Source organism: Leptonychotes weddellii, chromosome 5, assembly GCF_054177405.1.
Source record: "Leptonychotes weddellii isolate Sample4059 chromosome 5, ASM5417740v2, whole genome shotgun sequence".
Classification (NCBI taxonomy): Eukaryota; Metazoa; Chordata; class Mammalia; order Carnivora; family Phocidae; genus Leptonychotes; species Leptonychotes weddellii.
This window is the reverse complement of record NC_138373.1, coordinates 3645454-3657616: the sequence shown is the minus strand read 5'-3', so window position 1 is coordinate 3657616 and position 12163 is coordinate 3645454. Positions and strand designations below refer to the sequence as shown.

The 12163-nt window shown below is 58.7% G+C and overlaps 2 protein-coding genes across 7 annotated transcripts in view; one reads left to right on the top strand and one right to left on the bottom strand.

Moving 5' to 3' along the window:
* Nucleotides 1-556, bottom strand: part of LOC115941305 (uncharacterized) — a 5912-nt gene extending 5356 nt beyond the window's left edge. The window contains exons 1-2 of the mRNA XM_081822765.1: nucleotides 549-556; nucleotides 186-323 (exon numbers count right to left, since the gene is read on the bottom strand). Coding sequence (XP_081678891.1) covers nucleotides 186-323; nucleotides 549-556 — 146 coding nt within the window. The remainder of the gene's footprint in view (nucleotides 1-185; nucleotides 324-548) is intronic.
* Nucleotides 557-1050: 494 nt separating this feature from the next.
* TNRC18 (trinucleotide repeat containing 18) overlaps nucleotides 1051-12163 on the top strand; it is an 88357-nt gene continuing 77244 nt past the window's right edge. For 4 of the 6 annotated variants that reach the window (XM_081819025.1, XM_081819023.1, XM_081819026.1 and 1 more), the window contains exons 1-2: nucleotides 3083-3489; nucleotides 5422-5854. In XM_081819025.1, the coding sequence (XP_081675151.1) occupies nucleotides 5668-5854 (187 nt within the window). In that variant the 5' untranslated portion in view covers nucleotides 3083-3489; nucleotides 5422-5667. Of the gene's footprint in view, nucleotides 1653-3082; nucleotides 3490-5421; nucleotides 5855-12163 lie in introns of those variants that run through there. The other 2 variants (XM_081819029.1, XM_081819028.1) reach the window with 2 other exon arrangements.

The following is a 12163-nucleotide window of genomic DNA, read 5'->3' as shown; positions in this document are numbered from 1 at the left end:
GCTGCGCCCACCACTGGGCCTGGGATCCGTCCCCCCCGCCCCAAGATGGCTCCCGGACGCTGTTTACCCAACGACTGCGGGGGCAACGGGGCGCGGGGCCCAGCGGCGGGGGGGGGGGGAACGTGCAAGGACTAGGGTGTGCACGGGCCGGCCGCGGCGGGCAGCTCTTCGGCGGGGCGCGTTGCGCTCGGAGAGCGGGCGCGGGCAGGCTGTCCTGCGCACCGCGCGACCAGGACCCGGGAGCAGCCGCCGCCGCCGCCGCGTCCCCAGGCCCTGGGCCCGGCTGGGCTCGGGCGGTGACTAGCGCGGCCGCGGGCGTGAGTCTGTGCCGGGAGGGCGGCGCGAGGGGGCTGGGGCCCACAAAGGCCCGGGAGGAGGAGGTTGGGGGAGGGGGGTCTCGCCTACCCCGAACCGCGACCCTAATGAAATGCAGGCTCGGTTCGCCACGCAGACAAGGCACATACTTGGAAAATGCAAACGCCATTGGCAAATGCAGGGCAAACAGGCAGAATTTTTATTAGCAACTAAATGATTTATGGCACACATACCCCGCCATCTCACAATTACGGCGTCTTGGAGCATCCAGGGGTGAAAACATTAAACATTTATAAAAATAGGCTTTGTATTTTTTCCCCCCAGCCCTCAAGTCCTTTGTATTGCCCACCTCAACCTTCTCAAGATACCTATTTTTTGCTTGAGCTATATGAAAATTAATTAAAAAAAAAATACAACCCCCACAAAAAACCCATTCCAGATACAGGGCGGGGATAATGGGGTGGGGGATCAGGGTCTGGGCTCCGAATATTGGATGGCAACCAGGGGGGTGGGGAAACGATGGGGCCTCAGGCATGGGAGGGTCTTTTAGGAACCCACAAAGGCCTTCGGATAAGGCTCGAGGATGCTCGGCGCCTACCGGGGCTGCGCCCGCACGCATTGCCCCTTCCCCTGCCTCGGCTTCCAGCAGCCCCGCGCAACTCAACTGCATTTATTTTATTTCTGCAGTCGACCCCCTCCCCCAAGGCACACAAGACACAATACCTCCTTTCTCTAACCCCCCTCTCCTCTCCGTCTTTGCTCCTGGCCGTCCCGGGGCCGCACCGGGAACCTCCCGCCGCCCCAGCCGCCACTGAGACCTGCGCGCCCTGCTCCAAGCGCGGACTCCGCCGCTGTTCCCCTCGGCTCCGGCTATTTTCGTTCCTTTCTTTACTTCTCACTCCTCCCTCCTCCCCCTGCGGAGCTCCAGCTTCCAAAAGAGGGCAGCCTCGAAACCAGCGCAGAGGCTCCTGGAAGGGCAACTTGAAACTGCCCTCAAGAGGCTGAACTTTTTTCCTCAAATTTGTACTGGAATTAAATTAGACACCCCCATTTCGCTTTCTCCAAGCCTATCCCCTCTCCCCGTTTTCTTCTAAAAGTGGAGAAAAAAAAAATAGAACGAACGGGCGCTAACTAGCTCATTTTTCCCCCTCCAGAAAAGTTGCTTAAAAATGGATTAAAAAAAAAAAAAAAAAAGAACCAGCGATGCGAAAACGCTGAGTCCGCAGCGCGGGGCGAAAGAGCGGGCTTCTCTTGTTTTAATTAAAATCTAATCACCGCGGTTGCTCTCCGAGGCAGGATCGGCAAGGATTTCTGCCTCTCCAAGCTTCCATTTGAGGGTACGTAATGCCCAGTCGGGCACGGGTCCCTGCGGGGCTGCAGAGAGAGGGTGCGGGGGCCCCAGGGCCGCCCCTCCGACCGCGTCCGCAGTCCTCGCGCCCGCAGCCAAGTAGGTTGCCGCGGGCAGCTCCCGGCGACTCAACCGAGAAAGGATTTTGCTGAAAGCGCAAAATAAAAGTACAAAGTCTGGGGGATTGGGGCTCCCCTCCCCCTCCGGCCGCCGCGGCCAGCCAAGCACTTTTTGGGCTTGGCTTCTGCTTCCTCTGAGCTCAACAGATTTTTTTTTTTTTTCCCGGTCTCGCCCTCCCTGGAGGGGGCGCGGCGGATGGAAGGCGAGAGAGGCCCCCAGCCAAGAGGTTTTTAATATTACACTTTAATAGGTTTCAGAAGGCCCCGTGGAGAAATGCTAATAGGCTGAAATGTCAGAGTCGAGAGGGAGTCAGTTCGCGCTCAGCCGATCTAATCCTTTTTTCTGCTCTGATTTTTTTTGGGGGGGGGGGCAAGAGGAGGGGAGCGCCCACGCAAAGAAAGGCTTTGGGGAAGGGCGCGCGGTGCAAAGCGCCACAGCCCCGGCCGGGGCCGAGCGAGGGGCGCGCCCCGGCCCGCGTTTCTATAGGAACCCCTTTTAGAAGATTAGAGACTCACCCGCTACCCGCCGCCGCTGCCTCTCCAAAATATTAATCAGTAACCATCTGACACCGCGTTTCAGGGAGGGACCCGCAGGCCGAGGCTAGGAAAAGGGCCTTCACGCCTGCCCATCCCACCCAACCGCGCTGCTGGGGGAAAAGGAATGAATCGCTGCTTTGTTTTAAAAGAGGGAGTTAAAAAGGGAAAAAGCAGCCCTTGTCTGTTTTGGCGTCTCCAGCGCGCGTTCTAGAAGGCGCGCCCCAGAAAAGGTAGGGGGCCCGGGCCCGGGGTGCAGCCCGCCGGGCCCCAGGCCCTTCCCGGCTCGCTCGGCTTGTCACCTCCTCCTGCGAGCAGGAAGCTGACAGGCGGCCCATTAAACCGCGCCTTGCAAAGCCCTGGATTGCGGCGACAACCATCTTCCTCTATTTTGATCACTCAGCCTAGACGCCGGGGGAGGGGGTAGGAAGAGGGAGGAGAGGGAGGAAAGAGGGGGGTCCGAGCTGGTGGAGGGGGAGGGCTGCCTAGAAACGGCCGGGAAAAATTCTCACCACCAGTTTTGATCATTCAGCCCCGCCGTGGGGAGCCTGGAAACTGCTGGAGCCCCTCGATCCGTAATTGGTTTTATAGGAATGGCTGAGGGCCAAGGTGTTTACATGCGCGTGATTGGCGGTGCGCGCGGCCAATGGATGGAGGCCGGGGGCCGGCCTGGGGGGGGAGGCGGGCGCCCGGGAACAATGCGTGTTTCTTCGCTGGAGAGTACTCCCCTCCCCCAGCCGCCCCCTCCCCCCTCCCGCTGGCTTTTTTTTTTTTTTTTTAGATCCAGCGAGAGGAACTTGAAAGGGGGGTTGTGTAATGTACCTTTTCCAATCCCGGGCTGTATATGGAGATTTGGGATTCTTTAAACCGGCGCTACCTGGATTTTATTAAAAAGCGGGGAGCTCGGCGGGAGGAAAGCTGGCTTTTCCGGGGGCTGCGGGAGCCGGGCCGCGGGAGGGCGGAGGAGTTGGCGCGCCGAGCGCTCGGCCCGGGGAGCGGTTTTCTACCAAAAAAAGGAAAGGCGGGCAAAAAGTGTGAGGCGGCTGCGGGTGGCGAAGGGGAGCAGCAGCGGCGGGATGGCGGGCAGCACGGGCGCCTAGCCGCGCCGGGAGCCGGGGCCACCACCGGAGTCGCCGTCACCGGAGCCCGGAGCCGGGAGCCCCGCCGCGCCAGGTACGCCGCCAGGCCGCCGGTCCGTCCCTGGCCGGGCGCGACGGTCTCCAAACTTCTCCAGCTGACCCCCCACCCCCTCCCCTTCGGGGTGCGCGGGGGGATCCCCGCAGCTCTCCGGCCCCCAAGAGCTGGATCGGGGACCGGCGTCGGCGAGATGGGGGCGCCCTGGGAAGGGTGGGGGCGGGCCACGGTGCTTCGGGCGCCCACCTGAGCCCTCAGCCCAGCTCCAGCCCGCCCAGCCGGGCTGAGGGGCGTCGGTTCCCTTCTCGGTTCCCGGCAGGCGGCGGGGGAGCCAGGGACGCCGAGACGTTTTCGATTATAGGCTGTTTTTAATTAAAAGCCGGAATTCAGCCATTTTAACTGCATTTAAGAGGGGGAGAAAAGTAGAGAGAACGCAGCGGAGCCCGCAGATGGCCGAGCCAGCTTCTCTACCAGAGCGAGGGTGTTCCGGGGGCCTTCACCCCGACTTCCCCAAAGTGGGGCGTCGGGGCATGCTCCGAAGCTCTAGCTTTTAAAAGAAAGCTACACAAAGAACATTAAAAAAAAAAAAATCACGGAAAGCTCATCGCCTCCTTAAGACATGTATCCTCGAATGTGGCGATCTTAGATTTTTCCAAAGTAAACGCGGATCTGGTAACCAGAGCCTGATGGGAGTGAGCGAGGGAGGGAGGGAAGGGGGTGTTTGTAACCAAAACCAGGTTAAAATAAGCACCCTTAGCAAAGTTGGGGAGGGAGGCTGGAGAAGGAGGCCGGGGGGTTTGCGGCTGAGGGGGTCTGCAGCTCGGGGGGCTGGGCACCGGTCGTGGGGCGCAGGGCGGGCACCTGGAGCCGGTGGCTTTGGCGTGGATCGGCGGCTCTAGGAGCGCCCGGGCCTCCCGGAATCAGGAATCCGAGCTGCTGCGGGCAGACGGAGAGCGAGGGCAGGGTTGGCTCCAAGACCCCCTCCCGCCCCCATGGGAATCGGCAAACGACAAATCTTTTAAACAAACAGCTTTAAACTGGAACTACAGGGGGATTTGCCCAACGCTGGGGGAGGCGCCCCTTGGTCGGCCCGCGCTGCGAAGGTTTTCTTTGTAGGTTATTTTTGGGTTGGGGGGGAAGCTAGGGTAGGAGCAAGACCCTGGAGCGACCGCCCCCCTCCCCCCAAATCCCCCGCGTCAGGCCACGTCCTCGGGCCGCAGGATTCCCAGGCCAAGGCGTTGGAAAATGAAACCAAAGCTTGTTTTGAAGGATTCTTTCCAGTCTTCGGGCGAGAATGCCACGTCTCGGGTCCTCGGACTCAGACTGCGACTCACAGCGGCCCGAGGGGGGCGGCGGGAGGAGGCACGGAGTCTCTTTAAAAAATAATAAACCGTCTTTGCACCCTTTCTCCCGAAAAAAACAAAACAAAACAAAACACTAATGGGCGGCTCAGGGCGAGCTTAGGGAAAGCAGACTCAAAAAAGGCAGGCCAGGGGCCAAAAAGGTTAAATATTAAACTTTCCGGATCAGATAGTGACACAGTGTTTAGGGAGACATTTCGAACTGCTCATGGAAAGGTTTCACGGTTTGAAACCCCGGAGCATGTGACGCCCAGGAATCAATCCCACTTGGGAGGTTTTGTATTTATGCAGCCCGGGAGCGGCTGAGGGGCCTTCCCCAGTTTCGGGAGGACCCGTAAGCCGCCGAGCCAGTCTGGGCTGGGGCGCAGCGCTCCACCGGCCACTTGCCGAGCCGGGTCCCCGGGAGCCTGAAGCCGCCGCAGGAAGGAACATGGATTTTTACTTTCTATGGAAAACGGGTTACCCCCGATTTCATTTCTGGCCACCCGAATCGCAGTCCCCAACCCCGAACGGCAAGACGACTTTCTGAAACTTTGTTTTTCCCCCCCCCTCCTTTTTTCCTCCCTCCCCCTCCTGTTTCTTCCGCGGCCCGTCTCCTCTCCCCGCCAAGACGCCGTGTGCGCCGCCTCGCGCAGCTCCGCCTGGCCGCCCGGAGGGGCCCCACCGCCGGCCGCCTGTGCGCCCCGGGCCGCGGGCCCGCAGCCGAGCGCAAGCCCCGCTGGCCGCCGCCGCCATGCACGCCGCGGAGCCCCCGCCGCCCGAGGACTCTGGGACTACGCGGAGGCCGAACTTTTAGGTCCCACTGAGCGAGGCCCGCGGGCCGGGTGGGGGGCTGGCTGCGGCACTCCCGCGGAGGATGGATGGCCGAGACTTCGGGCCCCCGCGGTCCGTGCACGGCCCCCCGCCGCCGCTGCTGTCCGGCCTGGCTATGGACAGCCACCGCGTGGGCACCGCTGCGGCCGGACGCCTGCCCGCTTCTGGCTTGCCCGGCCCGCTGCCGCCCGGGAAGTACATGGCCGGCCTCAATCTCCACCCGCACCCGGGTAAGTGCCCTGCGCCGTGGCCGCCCCCCTCCGGTCCCCCCGGGATCCTGAGGAGGGAGGCCGGGGGAAACACTGCTCGGCCTGTTCCTGGGCGTTCTCGGCAGGGACGCGGCACCTCCCTTGCACTCGGCGGGTCCACGGGAGTGCGGGCAGGCTCAGCTCCCAGGGCGGGGAGACCCTCGGGCCCGGGACAGAGGCCAGTCCCGAGGATCCTGCGGAGAGGGTGCGCGGCTCGGCTGCTTTCCCCGGTGCGCGGGGTGCCTTCCCAGAGCACACGCGTCTGCTGAAATCGGAGCCACATGGGCGATTCCAACCCCAGGGCCCCTGCGGCTCCAGCCCAGGCTGGGGTTTTCAAAAATCTGGGCAAGAAAAGAATAAGCCAGCTCCACACTCTTTGAGACGTCCGTTCCCCGAGCTCGAAACCTTTTCTTGGCAAACGCCCTTGCCCGGCGCCCGTGGGCCCCGGTTCCGTTCCTAGCTTCTCCACTCGCACCGCGCGGGGTCTCCGGGCAGCCCGAGCGCCTGGGGCTGTGGGGAGGACGGAGAGCTTGGTCTCTGGCTCGCGGGCGGAGTCCCCCGGGGTCCCCCTCGGCCCGCGGGAGGAGAGCGGCTGTCCCAGGACGCACACCCCGGCAGGAGCGCAGCAGTCCCGGCCCCAGGAACCCCGTGTTCTCCGGCAGGCGGGCGGGCAGGCGGGCGCGCGGCGCGGTGGGGCGCAGAGGCTGGGCGGCCGCCTCCCCAGAGCTAGGGGAAGGAAGCGGCGTGGGAGCGGATCTGGCCGGCCCTGACCGGAGGAGGTAAAACCCTGGGTCTGACATGGAACCACGAGAGGAGGTGGCCAAGAGAGGGCCCGGAGGCTTCTGCCGTTTCCCGAGAGGGGCCGCTCAGGCTCGCTAGGGACGGCACCCGGGCGGGAGAAGTTTGTCCTGGGCGGGCCGCGGTCGCTCCAGTCGGGCAGGGTGGGAAGGGAGACAGGGGACCTCCAGACCTGCCGCCGAGGGACAGCCGGTCCCTCTTCCCCGGCCGCCTCCAGCTTCTTTGCCTGGCGTCCTACGCTTCACTTAAAGAAAAAAAAAAAAAAATCCACCTCTCCCAAATCCAGAGTGTAGTCTGGGACTCTTGCGATTTCTCAGGGAGCCGCCGACATGCCCCTCGGCCTTGGGAAGGACACCTCCGGCGTCCCTGGCCCTGTCCCACCGCTCCTGCCCTCTCGAGCGAGGCCCTGCTCGCCTGGCTTTGCCTCTCTCTTTGATTTTTCTCATGGAACTTTTCAGGAACCGGAGTCCCGGGGCTCGGCGGGACAAAGGGCTTTTGTGAAGCGCCGGGCAGGGGAGGGGCACACGCGGGGCAGCGAGTGCAGACATCCCTGCCCGCGGGGGCTGCGAGGACTGGGTCTTGGCCTCGGGGCGTGCGTGAGTCCCCCCAGGAGCTGTGGGCGCATTCCGCCCAGGGGACCGTGACCAGGGCTACGGTTTTCTCTCAAATGGTGCGCTGTGGGCGAGGGAGGGGTGCCGGGATTCTAGAGGAGGGGTCGGGGGCAGCCCTGGGGTACAGAAGGCCGCTTGAGCCATCCCCTTTTGCGCGCCCCCAGAGGCCACGGTAATTTTTGTATTTGCGTATCTTTTGAGCTCATCTGGTCACTCCGACCAAGCCAGGGTGGAGGACAGAGTTCTTTGGCCTGGGAGTCAGAGCCTGGGTCTTCCTGGCTGGCAGGGCTTTCGCTGGCCTTCTGCCTTCCCCCAGCCTGGGAGGGGGCGCCCCATCTGTAGTCTGGTTCCTGCCTGACAGAGGCCAGGTGCCCTAATGAGCAGGAGTAAAAACAGCCCCTATGAAGGGGTGCCTCGGCCTGCGTGCCGCGAGCCAGGGCCCGGCTGAATTTAGCTGTAGTGGGCAGACCGCCTAACACCCATTAGGTAGACGGGGAGGCTGAGGCAAGAGAGGTGAAGAGCAGGCAGGAGGAGGAAGTCCAGCTGGAGGTGGCTGCAGAGGCCTGTCGTCTGGGCCTCCTGCCTTAGGAGCTGCCTGACTTCTGCGTGCTTGGCAGCCGAGGTCACGGAGGAAGTAGCAGGCAGGCTCTGGGAAGCGCAGGAAGGAAGGGCAGGAGGGGGCTGGCGCTGCCCCTTGCTACCCCGACCTTGAGTGGCCGCTGGGAGACCCTGGACCCTAGGCCAACCCCAGAGCCCAGCCCTGCGCTAATCCCATTAGCCAGGAGGTAGGGAGCTGCTTTCCATTCACTGCTTGGGCGGGGTGGATTACAAATTCCTCAACCCAGCACCCCTCCCCCTCTTTCTTTGCTGGGTGCAGGTGCTAAATTTTCTCTTTCAGGCGCTTCTCCTACTTGGCAGTCAGCAACTTAGGTCTGGCCAGCCTTATCAGCCCTATCTTTGTTTGTTTTTGTTCTGGGAAGCCCGGAGAGGCTGAGCCTTGTGCCCTGGGTCACACAGCGAGGCAGTGAGAGGCCAGGTTACCTCTGGACCCCTTCCAGTTGGCTGGGCAGAGTGGGTGGGAGTGCCTGTGAATCCAGCCCTCCTAGGCAGAGGGAGTTGGCCCTCCGGGAGACTCTGGGAAAGCTCCCGGCTGGAGGGGGACCCTGACTGGGACTGGGCTGGGACCACATCCAGCCAGGTGTTGACAGGGGTTGTGGTGAGGGAGGGTGTCCAGAAGATGCCTTCCTGCATCATGGGTCTAGGCTGAGGGGTTCCGCTCTTTGCTGTGCGGAGGAGGAGGTAAATAAAGAGTAAATGGGGTTTGGTTGGCCATTACTTTCCCGGTAACCTTGAGCATTGTTGTAGTGTGAGCCCTTAAATGGTCACAGGAGTCGGTGAAATGGACAAGTAAGTGACAAGCACCTGGTAGGCTTGCCTCTCCGCTTTGGGATTGGGAGGCCTGGACTCAGGTCCTCCTCAGGCTGCAATTAAAGACCTATTAGCAGGATTTTGTACTTGGATGTTTATTCTCCCTGCCCCCACTCCTGCGGCTGGCTGGGCCCTGGAAGATACATGAATGGAGGGTGGAACCCAAGGATCAGGACGGAGAGGCCTTGTACTTTGGACCGGCCAGTGGACAATAGGGGGCCACGGGCCTTCTCCAGGGTCCATCAGCTCTATCTCTGGAATCCAGCCCGTCGGCCTACTGGGATTGATTTAAAGAGATTAATCAGTGGGACTGGCTGGTGGAGTAATGCGATCCAGAGATAAAGGAGATTTGCTGGGTGCTTCCTCCTCTAGCCCGAGGCACAGCAGAAGCCTGGGGGAGGTTCTGGACTCCGGAGGGGCCTCCCCCGGCCCCCTGGATCTCTGAGCCTGCCTGCCGGTTCTTTGGCTGTCAATCCAAGCGCTTCCTTTCTTGTTCATTTACTCAGCAAACCAGTTCCAAGTTCCCCCTGCGTGCCAGGCACTACTCTGGCTCTGGGAATCCGACAATGACCAGACAAAAATCTTTGCCCTCACTGGAGCTCCCGTCCTAGTGTGGGGGCCGGGCAGTAAGTACACAGATCAGCGAAGGAAATCATTTTAAATAAGAGATACAGGCTGTGAAGGAAAGAGAACGCCCAGGGTCTGTTTGGGCTGGAGTGAGGGGCTCCCAGGAGTGAGGGGCTCTAGGAGCAGGGTGGTGAGGTAGTGACGGGAGCCAGGGGGAGGAGAGGAGGGGGACCCTGCAGGTCCCCGAAGGCCAGTAATGAGGTCTTGGAATTTCACGCTGAGGAATGAGAAGGCAGTTGAGGGTTTTAAACCGAGGGAGTGATTTGAAGTGAGGGACATTTTACGGAGCTGGCCTGGACTCTTAAAAAAAAAAAGTGTCCGTGGCATACAAGACAAAGGAAGGCCAAGAACTGTTCCTGATTAAAAGGCAGAGAAAAATGTGACAGCAAAAGGCAACGTACAGCCCGCGATTGGATCTTGGATCAGGGAAGAAATTGCTCTAAAGGACGTCCTCGGGGCAATTGATGAAATTGGAATATGGGTTGTAGATGAGCTGATAGTATCAAATCAATAGCAGGTTTCAGGAAGTTGTTAACTGTACTGGGCTTCTGGAAGAGAATGTCCTTGCTCTTCGGAAGTACGAACGCTGGCATGTTTAGGGACAGGGGACGCGATGGCCACGACTGACTCTCAGGAATGGCTCGGGAAGAGAAAAAGTACTATCTGTAATTTATGCATGTATGGGAGACACCGATAAATCACTGACATGGAGTGACATCGACAGTGAGAGTGTTCACAACGGCTGGACCTAGGGAAGGTTATGGGGCAGGTCATCCTGCTATTTCAAACTTTTCTCCCAAGTTTGAAATTATTTCAAAATAAGCATTTAACAGAATTAGTCTGGACGGCCAGCTGGAGGCCGTCTGGGTAGATAGTGATGGGGAGGCGGTTCGGGAGAGGGTAGTGACCAGGGAGGGAGGCTGGAGACAGCCAGGGTTTGGGGCCTTGCAGAGGTTGGGCTGCTAAGACCCACGTGGCGGGGCAGAGAAGGAAGACAAAAGCTGGATTTGGAGGAATGTGCAGGAACAGATTTGGGGAGAGGGCGGTGATTTTGAACATCCTTGATTTGGATGTGACCAGCTTGGGGTGCTTTTGTTCTGGCGTGGAGCAGACTTAGCTCCCTTCCCGTCACACAGAGCCCTGTCTTCCACCCCGACTCCAGTCCCATCGCTGTGACCACCCCTGTCCTTGACTTCCCAGCCCAGCTTTTGAGGGGACCCATGGGAACTGGTGTCCGGACAGGTCTTGGGCCTCCCCCAGGGGCTGCTGGGAGCCCTGGCCAGCGGTCAGTCCTGGCCCCCCCGGGCCGGGGTCCTCACAGTGGCCCACAGAGGCCTGGCATCTGACTCTGGAGGACTTCAAGGCTCCACGCCCCCTTTGCAGGCCACAAATGCACCCATCCTCTGTATCCGAAGTTCCTTCATGAGTTGGTGAAAGTGAACAAAACACCCTCTCCACGCACCCTCACAATTTTGCACGTTTGGGCCTTCACGAGCTAGCTGAAGATTCTACTCTGCAGTCTCCGGGTAAGGAACTGTTTCATCTGGAGGCAGGTTGGCCTAGGGGCTGAGGTTAGATTGCTGGAGTCTTCCATCCTGCTCCCTCACTTCCTGGGTGTGCGCGATCATCCTCTAAGCCTTGATTTTCTCATCTATAAAATGGGGCCATTTGTGGTACTGAATTCATTCGGCTGTTGCGACGTTGTTTGAATGAGCAAGTGCCTGCTGGGTGCGTAGCTTAGGCCTGGCCCTCTGCAAAAGTTACAGTAAAAGTGATTGCTGTAATTACTGATGACTCAAGTCATCAAGCTAACAAGTTAATTTCTTGTTCTAGTCCAGTCCTCTCCGGGGGCTTCTGGAATGGTGTATATGGCCTGTTGGGGGCCTGAGACTCAAGGGTTCCCACCTGAACCCATCAATTTAATTTTTCTTTTTGTGTGTGTGTGTAACAGATATAGTGTAAAATGCTTCAATTGCGAGTGTTTAGAACATTGCATATTTATTCAGTCTTGAGCGTTGAGAACACTGCGTATTTACAAAATGAACACACCCATGGTAAGTACCAACCAGCTCAAGATCAGGGTGTTTCCAGAATCCAGAAGGCTCCCTCACGTTTCCTCCTAGTGACTGTCTGCCCCACCTCCAATATCATTCTTATTTCTGCTACCTTAGATTCGTTTTACCTATTTTTGAACTTTCTATAAATGGAATCATAGAGCAAGCCCTCTTTTATTTCTGGTTGCTCTCAACATTTTGTGTGTGAGATTCGTCCATCTTACAGCGTGTACAGTAATTGATCTCTTGTTGTTGTAGAGTATTATACATAAAAATAGCACAGTTTATCCGTGCCTGTCAACGTTGCCAGTGTCTGCTATGGATACTGTGGTTATGAACATGGCCCTTTGGTGCAAGTACATACACACTTCTTTGGATATAGTATGTAGGAGCAGATTGCTTGGTCGCAGGGTGTATGTAGGTTCAGCCTCAACAGTCGTGAATCCAGTGGTCGCAACCATTGTTCATTCTTAGCGGGAGCATTCTGGTGCCTCCGTGTCTTCGCCATTATATGATGTTGTCGGTTTCTTTAGCTTCTATTCATTCTGGTGGTTCTGTGTTAGCATCTAATTGTATGTGCATTTTACAACTTTTTTCCTCTTTTATTTTTTTAAGTTTTATTGAGGGATGCTCTTCCTACTATAAAGATCCCCCCTTGAAAGTGTACAGTTCTGTTTCATGCTTAATATAAACCTTAAGAGTAAAAGTTCCACATCATTTCATTTTTTAAAAATTATTTATTTATTTATTTATTTTTAAAGATTTTATTTATT